The 16,052-nt window shown below is 43.2% G+C and overlaps 1 protein-coding gene across 14 annotated transcripts in view; it reads left to right on the top strand.

Annotated features, from left to right (window-relative positions):
- PPFIA1 (PTPRF interacting protein alpha 1) overlaps positions 1-16,052 on the top strand; it is a 250,246-nt gene that overhangs the window by 170,454 nt on the left and 63,740 nt on the right. For 6 of the 14 annotated variants that reach the window (XM_082270053.1, XM_082270049.1, XM_082270061.1 and 3 more), the window contains 2 exons: positions 9,974-10,003; positions 12,583-12,728. In XM_082270053.1, coding sequence (XP_082126179.1) covers positions 9,974-10,003; positions 12,583-12,728 — 176 coding nt within the window. Of the gene's footprint in view, positions 1-7,542; positions 7,627-9,973; positions 10,004-12,582; positions 12,729-16,052 lie in introns of all 14 variants that reach the window. The other 8 variants (XM_082270052.1, XM_082270051.1, XM_082270050.1 and 5 more) reach the window with 2 other exon arrangements.

The raw sequence follows: 16,052 nt of genomic DNA, 5'->3' as shown, positions 1-16,052 counted from the left end.
GATAGGAGGGCAGAGGCTCTTGCCCGCCATATGTTTGTGGTGGCTGGTTCGGCACTTAGGCCGGTATTTACTATTGCCCTGGTGTCGCAAGCTCTGACCAAGGAAACAATGCCGGATTCTTTTAACGAATGTTCGGCTTTAATAGCATGCTGCAGCTGAAGGTAATAAAAATGCATATTTTGTGTAACCCCATATTTAGTCTGGCGCTGAGCAAAGGACAGCAATTTGCCATTCTCAAAAATGTGTCGGAGATGTGAGATTCCTGACGCTCGCCACCTAGCCGTATGGTTAGTTGATTTTGGCCAGTTCAGGATACAGCTGATTATTCCAAAGACTGTAATAGGTGTAAAAATTGGAGAAGAAACTGTGCTAATATCTACAAGTGGTAGCAGCAACTTAACATGTGACAAGCATCAAAAACATAAATAGGGGGGGAAGCTGCGCTAAGTGACACAAACCTATATCAAGAGTCCAAAAAGTCCCAATGTTTGTTAAAAAATTGTTGTTTGATTCAGAAAGTCCAATAAAGTATATATTCAACCGAATATCCACCCGTGCAAGAAAATGAATAAATTTACTGCTTACCAGAAGTAGCAGTAAAGTGTGCCTTGAATAGGGATTGACCGAGCCAGATGAAAATCTACGAAGGATTCCTCCCCAGCGATGGCCGTCTCAGGATCACGATATATTATGTGTGTGAATGAAAAACAAATAAAACATAGCGTGATACTGTATAATATTCAGGTGAGTCACTCCCGAATGTGCCAAGGGAAAAAAGGAAGGTGCTAGTACAACCCACCACCAACACAGGCTGCTTACCAGATGTTGATATAAATAAACAAATATACAGCAGTTCAAAGGATGATAGAAGCTATGAATGCACCACCACCTTACGTATTGTAATTACCAGATAGTTGTTATATGAAGGCAGATCAATATATAGCTCAAAGAAGGCCTTATGGATAAGCCACCACCTGGATCTAAATGCAATTACCAGATAATAGAAACAGATGTGCATAAAGAGTAACTTCCAATGAGCTGAGGACCCGCTGGGAGGCTTCACCAAAACAATCTGCTTACCAGAGATAAGCCAAATGAATGCCAAATCTTAGTTCCAGATGTCCCCGGGGAATATCCAATCTCCCATACACTAGCGGTCCCTGGTGGTGTAGAGGCCGACCCACAGAAATGGCTCCAACAATCATATAAAAGCAATGATGGAGATATCCATAGTGTAAACCGGTTTTATTAAAAATAAACAAAGTATTGCACTTACATAGAATGCTTAAAAACTGCGCTGAATCGGAGCTGCCGGCCGGACAGTTCCAAACACCCGCCTGAGCGTCTCAACGAGGTGACGTCAGCACGCTGCGACCGACGTACGTTTCGTCAAAGGATGACGTTCTCAAGGAATTTGGCATTCATTTGGCTTATCTCTGGTAAGCAGATTGTTTTGGTGAAGCCTCCCAGCGGGTCCTCAGCTCATTGGAAGTTAAGGCCCGTACACACGTACCGATCGTCGGCATACAAACGTCGGTGGACGAAGGATCTGCCGATTGTACGCGTGTTAGTATGGTGCCTCCGACAGATGTCTGCGCACAATCCGCGGACAAAAGTCTTTCTTGCAAACATGAAAATATTTGTATGCCGACACCAGAACAGACGATTGTTCGCCTGTCAGTACACAATTCGGCCGACAGACCGCAGATTTGCAAGACTGGGCATGCTCAGAAAATAGAAAACACAGGGAAAGTTAACCATTACATGACATCACTTCTGCAGTCGGCGGACAAAATTCTTGTGCTGTCCTTGTGCTGTCTTTGCACTTTTCAGCAGACACCGACATCCCGGGGAGAAAAGAGGAACATTTGTAAGCCGACCATCGGTACGTGTGTACGGGGCTTTACTCTTTATGCACATCTGTTTCTATTATCTGGTAATTGCATTTAGATCCAGGTGGTGGCTTATCCATAAGGCCTTCTTTGAGCTATATATTGATCTGCCTTCATATAACAACTATCTGGTAATTACAATACGTAAGGTGGTGGTGCATTCATAGCTTCTATCATCCTTTGAACTGCTGTGTATTTGTTTATTTATATCAACATCTGGTAAGCAGCCTGTGTTGGTGGTGGGTTGTACTAGCACCTTCCTTTTTTCCCTTGGCACATTCGGGAGTGACTCACCTGAATATTATACAGTATCACGCTATGTTTTATTTGTTTTTCATTCACACACATAATATATCGTGATCCTGAGACGGCCATCGCTGGGGAGGAATCCTTCGTAGATTTTCATCTGGCTCGGTCAATCCCTATTCAAGGCACACTTTACTGCTACTTCTGGTAAGCAGTAAATTTATTCATTTTCTTGCACGGGTGGATATTCGGTGTAATAGGTGTACCCCGAAACCTGTTACAATTGCTTAACCTTTGACCATATAAGCCTGTATGTAGGATATTGCCTGTTAGGCTTAGAACATAGTTGTGCTTCTAGTCCCTCAGTTCCGAGTTCCAGCTCTGCAAAAGTGCATCATTATAAATAACGTGGAATCCCCAATATCCTCTTCACACTCACAGTGGGTATCCAGGAACACCCCCCCCCCCCCCCCCCCCTACTGCATACTGTTCATGAGAGGCTACTGTAAAGCCATTGGTTAGGGAAAGCTAAGTCCCGTTCCCCCCCAATCCCACCCTTCTCTGCTGCTGTAATTTTTCTGAGAAGGCATTCCACAAGAGTTTTCATTGACTATGTAGGAATGTGTCCCCATTCAGCTAAAAGCATTTGCGAGTTCAGATACTGATAAGATACCTGGCTCTCGGTTGGCGTTCTATTTCATTCTAAAGGTGGTCATAGGTTTGAAGTGTAGTCTACATGTGTGCCTTCATACCAGCCTCATCAAACCTTTTTTTGGTGCTGACTTGGTGCACAAGGGCATAGTCGTGATGAAACAGGAAAGGGCCTTTCCCAAACTGCTTCCACAACTTTGGGAGTGTCCACATTTCTAAAATATATTTGTTGTAGCATTAGCAGTATCTTACTAAAAGCACCCAAACCTAATTTGAAGAGGTTCTACATACTTTTGCACAAATTGTATGTACATCTGCAGAGGAGCCAGCATTTGACGCTGTTATCCAGTGACCGATTTCTTGCTTTTGAAGTGTATATTGCATTTGAGTGTTGTGTGGCTGGAGTGGTTGTCAGATTTGCTTGATGGCTTGTTTATCACTGAGTTGGAGTTGGCAGAATGCATTAGCACTTGTACTCTATACTTTATATATTATATATAATGTGAATGTTCATCTTCCTTTTCATTTATTGTTTGAGTCATTCATTCTGCATCAGTCTTTCTTTTTTTTTTCAGTAAGAGATTTAACCTTTGCTCTCATTGATTTGCCCTTTACTTTAGTAAAACCATTTAAAAAGTGATTCCCTGTTGGTGGCTGCTGACCTTTTAATTGGAAAAGTAAATTTGTTTTTCAATAAACTGCGGCATCCGTAAAAGTTCCCCGTCGTTTAGCAGAGAGAAACAATTACATTTTTGTTTAGGTGTTAAAGTCAAAAACTTATTTTTTTCTCTTTCGTTCATTGATGGACACAGCTTCAGAATCTTCTTGACCTTTGGGTTATGCTGCCCTACAGGAGTAGGACACTAGGCAGGAAAAAAAAACTTTACCACGCCATTTTATTATTTTACCACGCCATTTTATTATTTTCTATTCCTGTGAGAACTACAATCAACTGCTGCACTGAGCGTCGGATTCTTATGGTCTCCTAGTCCGGCCAACGAGCACGTGCTGGCCTCAGCTCTGAGTTAGGTCGGCCGCCACATAGCCCCACTGGAAGGGGGCTGGCCGGCGAGTTAAATGTCTCACAAGGACGCATACGACCTGGTCACAGGTCCATCATTCCCCTGTACTGGACAATGGTCACCAAGGATGCCAGCCTGTCTGGGTATGGAGGTGTTTCGGGCATGGATTGTGCTCAGGGAGTTTGGACTCTGGAGGAGTCCAGACTACTGATCAACGTACTGGAACTTTTTTTCTGGCCCATTGGACGTTTCTTCTTCAGGGGTGTCTGGTACGGATTTAATTGGACATTGCCATGGCCGTGGCGTATGTAAATTACCAAGGCGGCGCAAAAAGCGGCTTGAGAAGTAGCCGGCATTCTAAGGTTGTTCCAGCCCCCTCGGGCTTTGCATATTCCAAGGGTGGAAAATAGGCATGCGGATTACCTCAGTCGACAGGCCTTGGACTAAGGGGAGTGGTCTCTTCATCCGAAGGTGTTTCATGAGCTGTGTCTCTGGTGAACTCCCGAAGTGGACCGTTTAGCCTCTCGTCTCGACAGGAAGGTGAAGAGGCTCGTGGCGAGGTCTCCGGATCCTCTACCTGACGCCACGGACGCACTGGTGGCCCCTTAGGGCCAGTACCGTCTGATATACGCCTTTCCCCCTCTCAAACTTTTGCCCGAAACTTCTGCAGAGGATAGAGGCAGAGGGAATTCCGGTCATCCTTGTCGCCCCAGACTAGCCTCGCCGGTCTTGGTACGTGGATCTGGTACGGCTGGTCACCGATGTCCCTTGGCGACTCTCAGAGAAGACCTGTTCCTGTTGCTTCAATGGCCGATCTTCCATCCTGCTTTACAGTCTCTGGCTTCCAACGGCTTGGCTATTGAAAGCCAGGTGCTGAAGAATAGGGGGTTGTCTGACTCAGTGATTCCCATGCTGTTGAAGGCTAGAAAATCTACCTCTAGAAAGATGTACCATCGCGTCTGGAAGACGTACATTGCGTGGTGTGAGTCTCTGGGGGTTTCTTCCTGTTCCTTTTCGGTGGCCTGTATTTTGGCGTTTCTCCAAAGAGGTGTGGAACAGAGCCTGGTCTTTGGTACCATCAAGAGCCAGGTTATGGCCTTGGCGATTTTTCTTTTTAACATCCTTTGACTACGCATTCCTTGGTTTGCACCTTTGTTCAGGGGTTCGCCACTTGGCTCCACCTCTGCAGTCTCTGTTGCCTCCGTGGGACCTCAATTTGGTTCAGAAACCGCCTTTTGAAAATATTTGTGATATTCCTCTGCTTACATTGTCCCACGCAGGGTGTCCAAGCTTTGTCTTGTTGTTCACCTTATTTGGTGGTTCGCAGAGATAAAGTGGTGCTTTGCCCTTGTCAGTCGTTCCTTCCTAAGGTGGTCTCTGGTTTTTATCTGAATGAAGACATTGTGTTGCCTTCCCTGTGTCCTAAGCCTAAGCATCCTAAGGAGATTGCCTTGCATTCTCTAGGTGTGGTTCGGGCGATCAGGGTGTACTTCCTGCTTGTGTGATTGGCTCACTAATTTTTACCAGAAGTCTGCACTAAGATACAAGTCAGATTTTGGGCATCTCCTGCAACAAAAATCTAATTTCGGGTGAGATACTTTTAAAGGGAAATCATGTCTAAAGGGATGCAGACCTTTCTACTTTCCTCATTAGAACCCAGCAAGTGCCGCAGCTGGTTGATAATTATAATATCACTCCCATTATTTTTACTTTGCACATGGACACAGACAAACCGCTATTTCTCCAGAATAACAAAAGATAGGGATCTGCAACAAAGTTTGGTAAAATCCCTGTAATGTACGTAGATCACCCAGAGGGGAATGTTCTTTTTCTGCAAAGATGGAGTTTAACTGAGTTATTCTAATTGAAGGGAACTATTCCAATGAGGATACCTTTTCCGGACGTAGTTTAGACAGATTTGCTCTTATTTATTGTGCCCTTGGAACATGAAGTAATGGTATTTCTTCCCAGTAGGACACAAATTGCAAAAAAAGACAGCCAGACAGTGGTTTCATTCCTTCCATATTCTAGCCAAAATCCAAAAAAAGCTTGTTATATATACAACTGATTTTAATTAAGTCTTGGCACTTTATTTCTGACACAGTTGCTTATAATTTTCACAAATACAATTTCTGAAAATCTTTCTAGCATATAGACCCCTTGGAAGTAATTGAATTCTAAATAAATATGTAACACATTTATTCTATATGGATATAGAGTAGGGCTTGCGATATGTAAAGAATGTGAATACCGTCCCTTCTAAAAAGGCTCTGTGCACTGAGATGGAGGGCTGTTTGATTCCTAAAGGCTTTTTATACTCTTCTAATTCTATTATACTGGAACTGTCCACATAAAGTCCATAGTGTGAGCAAAAATCAAGGGAGAGAGATCCTGCAACTTCTAGGTAGATCTGGGACCGATCCAATCCGCATGCATGTAAAAGAGCAGAGAAAGCAGGGCGCAAAGATCAGTAAAAGTAAAACTGTATTTCTTCAGACTAGCAGACTTACATTAGGGGTATACTGTGTCTAACATAAAGTTCAGAAGGAAGCCACATGGGTGAACCCAGGATGTCGTAGGCATAAATCAATAAGCATCTATCGTTTGTAAGAAAGCCAGACCCGCCACACAAATAGAGGTGGCAGCCTCTACGGCTGTCAAACGTGCACCTTGTATTCTAGCAGCAGCACTTCCTGCCTGATGCATTTGCCGTTGCTGTATTGTGAGGTACACGTTTGATGGCCATAGATGCCACCAACTCAATCTGTGCGGTGGATTCAGCTTTCATACCACATAGGCTTATAGATTTATGCCCACACACCATCCTGGGTTCATCCATGTGGCTTCTTATTGTAAATGTACTATGTATTTGATGGAATAAAGCTGTATTCTTACTCCGCTTAGGTTACCACTGACAGGCTGGGAGAGGCATTTATGAACGAAGAGATCACTAGAGGCTTGCTTTTCTGTTATAAATACCCTGCTTGTCAGTGGTTTTTCACACTTCGACCACTTTTACACTGACCCCACTTTTACACTGACCATACGCTATACACTCTACTTCTTTAGAGTTATCAGAACTATGTAATATGAGGACAAAGCTAAACACCTGATTCTGTTAATAGCAAATTGAGCAAGCCCTTGCAATACATGGTAGATTTAATGTAGGATGTATGATTTAGGTTGTATGGTTGGCCTTAGTTCTGTATGCTCCACTTGATGCTGCTGTATATTCGTGTTCCCTAAATCCCAATTTCTAGCACAGTATAGTCTAAGGCTGGGTTCACAGTCCAGTGCATTTCTGCTCACCATTTCGTGTGCAAATGTTCCCTGAATTTGCACCTGAACTAGACCCAAATATGCACATGACCCTTTTCTTCACCCTGCACATGTGTGAACCGGCTCCATTGAAAGCCGGTCACATTCACATGTTATGCGAACTGGATGCGATTTAAAACTGTTATGTGAACCCCGCCATAGATTTATGTAATGGGCTGGCTGGCTGGTTCAGAGAGTTCACTCACAATGTACTGCCATGACAAGGGGCATTTCAGGTATCTTGTATTCAAGCACCAGCAGATTTAATGTAATATCTTCATTGCTTTGCTAGCTTTTCTTTTAAGGCATCCTTTGTTTTCTTTAATTTTTACCAATTACCATTTTTCAGGTTTTCCATTTCCTCCATTATTCATGCACCCCTATAATTTGTGTTCTTCCATTTGTTGTTTTAGCCTTCATCTTCAGAAACTACTCATTCATCCAACTCCCCCCTCATCAACCCCCCTTCCTGCCCTGATTCCTCCCAATCATCCCAGGTAAAGTTTTTTTTCTTGCTGTTTCCTGGCTCACCTTTTCCAGGTTCTACTTTCTTGCTCATTGCATGTCACAGCGGCTGCTGAAGGGAATTTCAAGGCCTTGGTCCAGACCTTTCTGTCCTCTCCTGCTACCCAGTGTCCTTACACCTCACTGTGTTGTCACCTTAGTGGTTGTGCTTGGTGACTTTGTTGTGGGTGTCACGTTTCTTCACTAGCATTACACTTTTTACATTTGATCTCGGTTGGGAACTTTTTGGGTCCAAGCTTTTAGTTATTTTTCTGCTCTAATGAAATCTCCTTCTGTTCTTTAATAACACAGTGCATGCAGTCATTATTGTTATCTGGACGGTCAGAAACTAGACCTCATCCATTTGGTGTAATGATGAAAGACCAATTTATGAATATGAACATATTTATAATTTTTTTTTTTTTTTTTTGGTTAATACAATGGATTCTAATTTTGTGATTTTAATAGATGTGTTTGCATTCAGGGGGTGAACTCAACAGAACTAAACATGGGCTTTTGCTGGGTTACTGCATATTAATTATTTTCTTGTTAAATAGTTTTTATTAAGATTATTTCAAATAGTAACAAACAGGGAAAGGAAATCCTAATAATAACAGAGGAAATCAAACTCATAAAACATTGATATTATGGCCAGTAGCACATAGGTGCAGTTATGTAATCTAACTTCATGCCCATGTAGATTAGCCATTACAGCATTAAGCAATCCAAATATACGAATAGCATTAATACTTATAAGATTGGGTCGCTGATGGCCATTCTCTAATAGGGCCACCCCCAACCCCTCTGAACACCCCAAATGGGTACACACTGTGTCCAGTTGGGGTATAGACCCTCCGACAGCTAAACATCCGCGGACCTCCATATATTAGACTGACATGTACATATTTCTACAAGGTGTTATTTGTGACACTAAGAGAATACATGAAAGGTAGTGTAAAGGGAATACTCTTTGTTAGTAAATCAAAGCAGGCTAATTGGGCTTGAGACCAGGAGCGGCATTAGGATGCTTTAACCAGTGAATCCATTGTTAAAGGTAGGCATTCTATGATCTTTAACAGCTAGTAACTTCTCAAACTGACACGTGTGTTTATCCGTGAAGTAAGTTCCTGGATTTTGGTGACTCAGGTGATTTCCAATGGTGAGTGATGGTCAATCTAGCAGCAAACAAGATGTGGAGTACTATAGTCTGGTACTTCAGAGGGATCAGATCTATTCCCAAGTTCAAAAGTGCCAAAGCCGGCCAGATAGAGAAGGTCGTGCCCAGAAAAACTCCAAACAAAACCTCCACTTCCTTCCAAAAGGGTTGAACAAAGGTGCAATCCCAAAGGATATGATAGTGTTCCTACCTTATTGCACCGTCTCCAACACAACGCACTGGAGGAGGGAGAGGTTTTAGATAGCCTATGAGGCGTTAAGTACCATCCATGGTATATTTTCAGAAATTGTTCCCAATGATACATTTAGACAGTTTATAGTTGACCGTGATGGCCTTATGCCATTGTGAATCTGTAAAGGTCAATTGGAATTCATATTCCCATTTAGTCCTACTTGGGCCCAATGAAGGTGCTTGAGTATTCATATACAAGTTGTAAAAAAAAGATATGCCCCGTGTGCCAGATATAGCGTGGCCCCTAAGGAAGTCCCATGCCGTAGCAGGGATAGATAACTGGATGGGTCTGATGGTGAATGGACAGTAAGGATCGCCAGGCAGTTAGTGTGGCCGTAATAGGATGATGGATGCGGTGGGTCGAGGAGGACAAAGATGAGGCAGCTAATAGTGCCCCTAGATCCTGGTGCACTAGAAGGGATCTCTCCGTGAAAACCCAAAGTTTTTCCGGTGGTTCCTGTAGCCAATATTGCATTTGGTCACGGAGTGAGGCGGTATGATATAAGGGGATGTTGGGGAGCCCCGCGCCTCCGCGGGTTCTCTGGCTCACCAGCATTTTAAGGGCTATTCTCTGTCTTTTGCCAGACCTTATCAATATCCTAAGAAGGGTATTACATTTCGCAAAGAAACTAGCATATTAATTATTTTCCCTTAAATGAACAAATAGTACCATATTCTTTCCACCCCAAGTTATTGTACCCATAATGCGTCCCTCTTGTGACTAATCTGAAATTACTAACACTATTTTCTCTGCATTCATAATTGTGTGTAACGCCATCTCTTGATTCGTTTTACTTAGAAAATAATGTTCTCAGATGTCTACTGTATGCACTGTGTAATCTTTCTCTGCTCCAGTAGTATTGGGTGATACTGAACCTCTTTGTGGTTTCCCGTTCTTCCTTCCACTAACTCTTTCTGCATGTCTCTATCAGCCTAGCGATTTAAGGAAATATCGTAGAAAGGTAATAGCCTGTTGATTTTGTCTTATTAACGACTTGTGCTATTGCATGCCATTTTTTTTTTTTTTTGTGTCACAGTTGTCCATTTTTAAACCTTCACCCTATCCAAAACTGGAATTTCATTAGGGGAATATCAATAAAGCACCTATTTTGTCTTGCCGCATCTTTATTAACAAAAACAAAACACAGCAAGGTGTATCATTAATGTGCCCTCTGCTTGCTTGCTTCTGAAATCTAAAGAAAGAGAAACCTAATTCAAATTAATGAATGGGGGGGAAAGCCAGGAAGAGGAGAGCGCCAGTCACCTGACCTGCCTAAGTCCTGTAATCGACCTCTCCTCGTGTCCCAAAGTGCCCCATGCAGCACTCTTAAAACGGTGCTCCATAGGACATTGCAAGCTCCACACAGCACTCTACATTTTAAAAATAAGTCTCAACATGCAGGTGTCGTGGGGAGAAAACACTGCATTGTCTGTAGAAGAACAAAATACATCCCCTTTTCTTTATAAATCCGCCCTTTAAATCCCTGAGCTGTCCAGCTACCATTTCGATAACCCGCTGTATATTTTAACTTTTTTAACTTCATCATACATAACAATCTTTAAAAATTCAGCAGCAGGAGTAAGATCCCCATCTGCTGAGAAAGGCAAGCAATCTTCCGTAGCTAAAATAACAGTTTTGGATGATGTGATGTTTAACATTGACGTGACATTACTGTGTTTTTTGGATTTGAATTGATTTCTAAATTTTTTGTGACCTCTCAGCCATGGTTGTTTTTTAAAAATATTTAATACTGTGCATGTCAGGAGGGTAAAAATGACTTTCAAATAGTTGGTAGCCTCCTAATTTCATAGATGAGTGATACATGTCTGGCAAAAACTGTGTAATTTATGGTAAATTTCTTTACAGGTTAATCTTAAAGTAGACGTTTTTGGGTGGATAATAATAAAAAAAAAAAACAAAACAATACCTGATCGCTTAGTGCTTGTCTGTCAGTAACCGCTCTCTGCTCTGCCCCTCCAGCACACACTGGAGGATTGGGCTGGAGAGGGGGTGAGAGCGGCTGGCTTAAGCCTAGTACACACGATGAGAAAATCGGATAAACAATTGTCCATTTTTTTTTTTTTAATGCATGCTAGTCTCATGTCAAAATAATGGGGCTTAGTAAAGGTACGAAAGTTCGTACGAGAACATATGTAGCTACATTCTAGTGTGTAATCGGAAGTGATGTAATGTACACATGATCCCTCTTCTCATAACCAGATAAATCTTATTCCACAGGGCTATCCACATACCAGAATTCTTTTCAGAAAATGCAAGCTGTTATTTTCTTGTATTTAAGAACATTTTTCTTGTAGATGATTGTTTTCGTTGCCCTTTTCTTCCTCCCTGTCTTTCTTTCGTTTCTTACCATACCTGGCCTTGATAGGTTTTGTAAGAATACCATACTAATTACTTGAAAATTGTTTGTTCAGTTCTCAAACGAGAAAAATTTGTGGTTGTGTTTCTTCGGAGCCTTTCATCTGAATGGTTGTGGTAGGCTGTTGGAAGCGGTGTACCAACAATTAGGTCATTGAACGATCACTCAGATTGCGCTTGTTTTTGTCCGATTTTCTCATCATGTGTACTAGTCATTAGGCTCTCAGCTGAAAGGCTGAGCCAGCAGCTGAACAGGCATCTGGGTGGATCCTGACCACAGGGTCAAGATCTTTCCAGAGCCTGTAGTAGCTCCTTGACATCAGCTTGCAGTGGACTTTCTCTTGTACTTCTGTGACCCACAAGAAAAGTAGGACCAAGAAAAATGCTTTTAAGGGTTTATATTCACAGGCGTTCTTTTCAAATGCTGCGCTTGATCAGCTTTGCCTGCAGCTCTAATGTACTTCAATAGGACATGCTGCATCCTAAGGCAAGCTATACACGATTAAAATCTTGGCCGGTTCAGCAGGAACTGGCCAAGATTCGAACCATGTATGGGCAGACTGAATGTACCAAGTTGATCAGCCAACTTGGGTACAGCCAGCATGCTGGGTTTTACATGCAATTCTCGCTAGCAGCAGAAGGGATTTCTGCATCAACACTGTCAGTTGTTAGTGGGTGTCATACTTGTTCCATCAGACTTGCAGCTGCATAACCTTTTGGATGTGTCAAGTCAATGGACAGAGGTTTTAATGAGTAGAACATCAAGAATTTTGCAGTACTTGTGTCTTCCATTTAGCAGCCTAGGTTGTGTGGCTATGCTTAATTTCCACAAGTAGCTAAGGGAGAGGCTCATGGGGCAAATAGATTGTGTCCTGTTGCTTCTAAGACATTTTCTATTGCAGAAATTAATAGGGAGTCTCCAACACTGTTTTTGTCTTTCCTAAATGTAGCAGGTTACCAGTTTGTGAATTTTTTTTTTTTTAATCTTTAAGTTGTGCACATTTTATCTTTATTTGGGTCTGACCTTTTTTTGGTAGATGTTTTTTTTTATTTTTGCTTGGTATTCAGCTTTTATTGTCCTTTCATTGAGCTGTAGTGTTTGTTTTCTACTGTGGTTTGGAGAATAATTTATGTTGTGTCTAATGCATGTCTTGCACTGTCCAGCCTCCAGGTACTGATTCCCGAGATGACAAGACTACGATACGGTGCGAGACTTCTCCTCCTTCCTCTCCCAGATCTTTGCGACTAAGCTCAGTTCATAAAGGAGCATTGCACACTATGAGCCATGAGGACATCAGAGACATTAGAAAGTAGGTAACCTTAAGGAAGACCTGTACTTGCCTTCTCTCCAATGCTGCTATGTCCCAGAGCTCCCTGCTGACATCTTCAGTCTGGCAGCTTGTGGGTATTGATCCTAGGCTGTTTTCATTGGCTGGGCCGAGGTTCACTCCTGTGCATGCATGATATAGTTCACTCATTTCGGCATTGCTGAAATTGCTCACAGAGCTGCATATGTGCAACTCAGTGTACAGTGAGGACAGATGGGTAAGCAACTCTAATCAGAAGAGACCTATGTCTCTTCTGCATTAAAAATATTGCCCTTTTTTCAAACGAACACAGCTCCTCATGTTCATGATTATATGGGTTATACTGCCCCCTATAGCAGTAGGACACTAGGCAGACAAAAACTTGACTACGGCTATGGGGCAGTCCCAGGGGGTATACTCCCACTCTCTGCTTTTAGGTATTCTGTTTTTCTCTGCCTAGACAGGAGTAAGGACCTAGTTCCTAGCTGGGATCTCTGGTCCTGGCAATTTTTTTTTCTTTTTAAATGTCATTTTTTTTCTCTTTTTATTATTTTGTTTCTGTGTGATCTACAATCAAGTGCCGGACTAGTCGACGAACTGGATAATCTAGATCCTTAGGGTCCCCCCAGTCCGACCAGCGAGCACATGCAGACCGCAGCTCCGCGCTAGGTCGGTGGCAACATAGCCCCACTGGACGGTGGCTGGCCTGCGAGTTAAACGTCTCGTGAAGGCGCCTGGGAACTGGCTTTGCATGAGTCACGTTTCCTCCTGGTGGTCAGCACCCACATTACGATGGAGCGGTGGTCTGTCTGGAGCGGTGCCCATCTGGTTCCTGGTGTGGTAAGTAGCTGTCCCCCTCTAGATTGTGCTCAGGGAGTCTTGACTCTAGAAGAAGAAGTGTCCTAGTGGCTCGGGAAGTAGCAGGCATTCTAAGGTGGGCAGAACAAATCTTTCCAGTCCTCTCCGCTGTACACATCCCAGGGGTGAAAAATTGGCAGGCGGATTACCTCAGTCGACAGACGTTGGACCTGGGGGAATGGTCCCTTCATCCAGAGGTGTTTCATCAGTTGTCTGTCCGGTGGGGTACTCCCGAGGTGGATCTGTTGGCCCCTCACCTCAACAGGAAAGTGAAGAGGTTTGTGACACGGTCTCGGGCCGACGAATTAGTGGCTCCTGGAGTCAGTATAGTCTAATTTATGTCTTTCCTCCTCTCAAGCTTCTGCCGAGACTCCTGTGCATGATCGAGGCAGAAGAGATTTCGGTCATCCTAGTGGCTCCAGACTCGCCTCGCCTGTCTTGGTACACCGATCTGATACGGCTGGTCGCCGATGCTGCTTGGAGACTTCCTCTCAGGGAGAGATATGTTGTTGCAAGGGTCAATCTTCCATCCTGCTTTACAGTTGCTGGCTTTGAAGGCTTGGCTGTTGAAAGCCAGGTGCTGAAGGATAGAGGATTGTCTTAATCGATGATTCCTATGCTGTTAAAAGCTAGAAAATCTACTTCTAGGAAGATTTACCATCGTACTTTGAAGACGTACAGTGTAAAGCTCTCAGGGTTTACCCTTGCTCTTTTTCGGTGACTCGGATCTTGGCTTTCCTCCAACGAGGGGTTGAGTAGTGCCTGGCCTTGAATACCATCATGGGCCAGGCCTTAGCGGATTTTCTTTCAACGTCCGTTGGCCACATGTTCCTTGGTGCAATCCTTTATCCAGGGAGTGAGACGCTTGGTTCCTCCAGTGCGGTCTCGGTTTCCGCCACGTGACCACAATTTGGTGGTGTCGGTTCTTCAAAAGCCTACCTTTGAAAATATTCGGGAGGTTCCCCTGCTTACGTTGTCCCAGAAGGTAGCCATCACTTCTGTGTGCAGGGTGTCGGAGCTGGCGGCGCTGTCTTGTCCTTCACTTTACCTGATGGTTCACAAGGATAAGGTGGTTCTTTGTCCATGTCTGTTGTTCCTTTGAATGAAGACATTGTGTTGCCTTCCCCGTGTCCCAGGCCTAAGCTTCCTAAGGAAATTGCTTTGCATTCTGTGGATGTGGTTCGGGCGATAAGGGTGTACCTGGCAGCTACCGAGTCTCTTAGAAAGTCAGACTCACTATTTGTCCTCATGAATGGACCTCGCAAAGGGCTGGCTGCTTTTACTGTGACCATTTCCAGATGGATCCGACAGACAGTGGTTCAGGCTTATTCCATTAAGGGTCATGTTCCTCCTTTGCCTGTTAAGGCACACTCTACTCGGGTGCTTATTGCCTCCTGGGCCTTCCGTCATTAGGTGTCAGCGATGCAGGTTTGCTAGGCGGTTATCTGGTCGTTTGTGCACGCGTTCACAAAGTTTCAGAAGGTGGATTCGTTGGCATCTGCACATGCTTCCTTCGGCTGCAAGATTTTGCAGGCTTCTGTTTAGAGGACTTGTCCACTTGGAGGGTGTTTTTATATTTTTTTTAGGTGAGCTCCAGTTGATTGTTGAGCTCCATGTTACCTGGTTGGCTATGTTTGGCCTTGGGGAAGGTTTTTTTTTCTTACTGTTCCCACCCCTCATGTTTGACACTGCTTTGGGACGTCCCATATAGTCATGAAGATGAGGAGCAGTGTCTGTCAATGAACGAATAAGAGAAAATTGAATTTATTACTTGCTGTAAAATCCATTTCTATGATGTTCATTGACGGACACAGCACCCGCCCCTCTATGGAGTTGGGTTTTTTCTTCTGACACTACTTGTAATAAAACTGAATACCTGTAGCTGAGGGGGCAGTATAACCCATATATTCATGAAGATGAGGAGCTGTGTCCATCTATGAACATCAGAATATTTTTTTTTTTTTTTTTTTTTACAGGAAGTCAAAAATTTTATTTTTCAAGCACTAAAATTCCACTTTAGGCAGTATGCAAATCTTTTTTTCATGTTGCAAGCAAATCTTGTTCATATGGTTAATAAGTTTGCCATAACTAATAATGAATACTTGCAACCCCCCTCCCCTGCCCCAAGATGCAGATTCAGCAGTTTTGTTGAAATTAAATGTAACACTTTTGCTTCATGATGCAGTGATGTCGGGTCATGGGAACTTAATAAATGTACTGTAGAAATACCAGCTCTTCCTCTTAAATAAACTAAACCAAACTATTTTTCTAATTTTAGTTAAGGGATGACAGACTTGTACACAATGTATAGTCTTCTTCCTTGAAACTCCCACCTTTCTTGTATACACATGTGGTCCCTGAACCTCTGCCTTCCCCATTTTGTGTGTATCTCCTTTGCCTAGCCAGTTGCAAAGGAAACACCCATGTATGCTCGCACCCAACTCTAGCTGTGTGTGTGGCCTTTGAAAT

The sequence above is a fragment of the Pelophylax lessonae genome (assembly GCF_965119305.1).
Source record: "Pelophylax lessonae genome assembly, chromosome: 10".
Taxonomy (NCBI): domain Eukaryota; kingdom Metazoa; phylum Chordata; class Amphibia; order Anura; family Ranidae; genus Pelophylax; species Pelophylax lessonae.
This window is presented reverse-complemented; position numbering and strand designations above follow the sequence as displayed.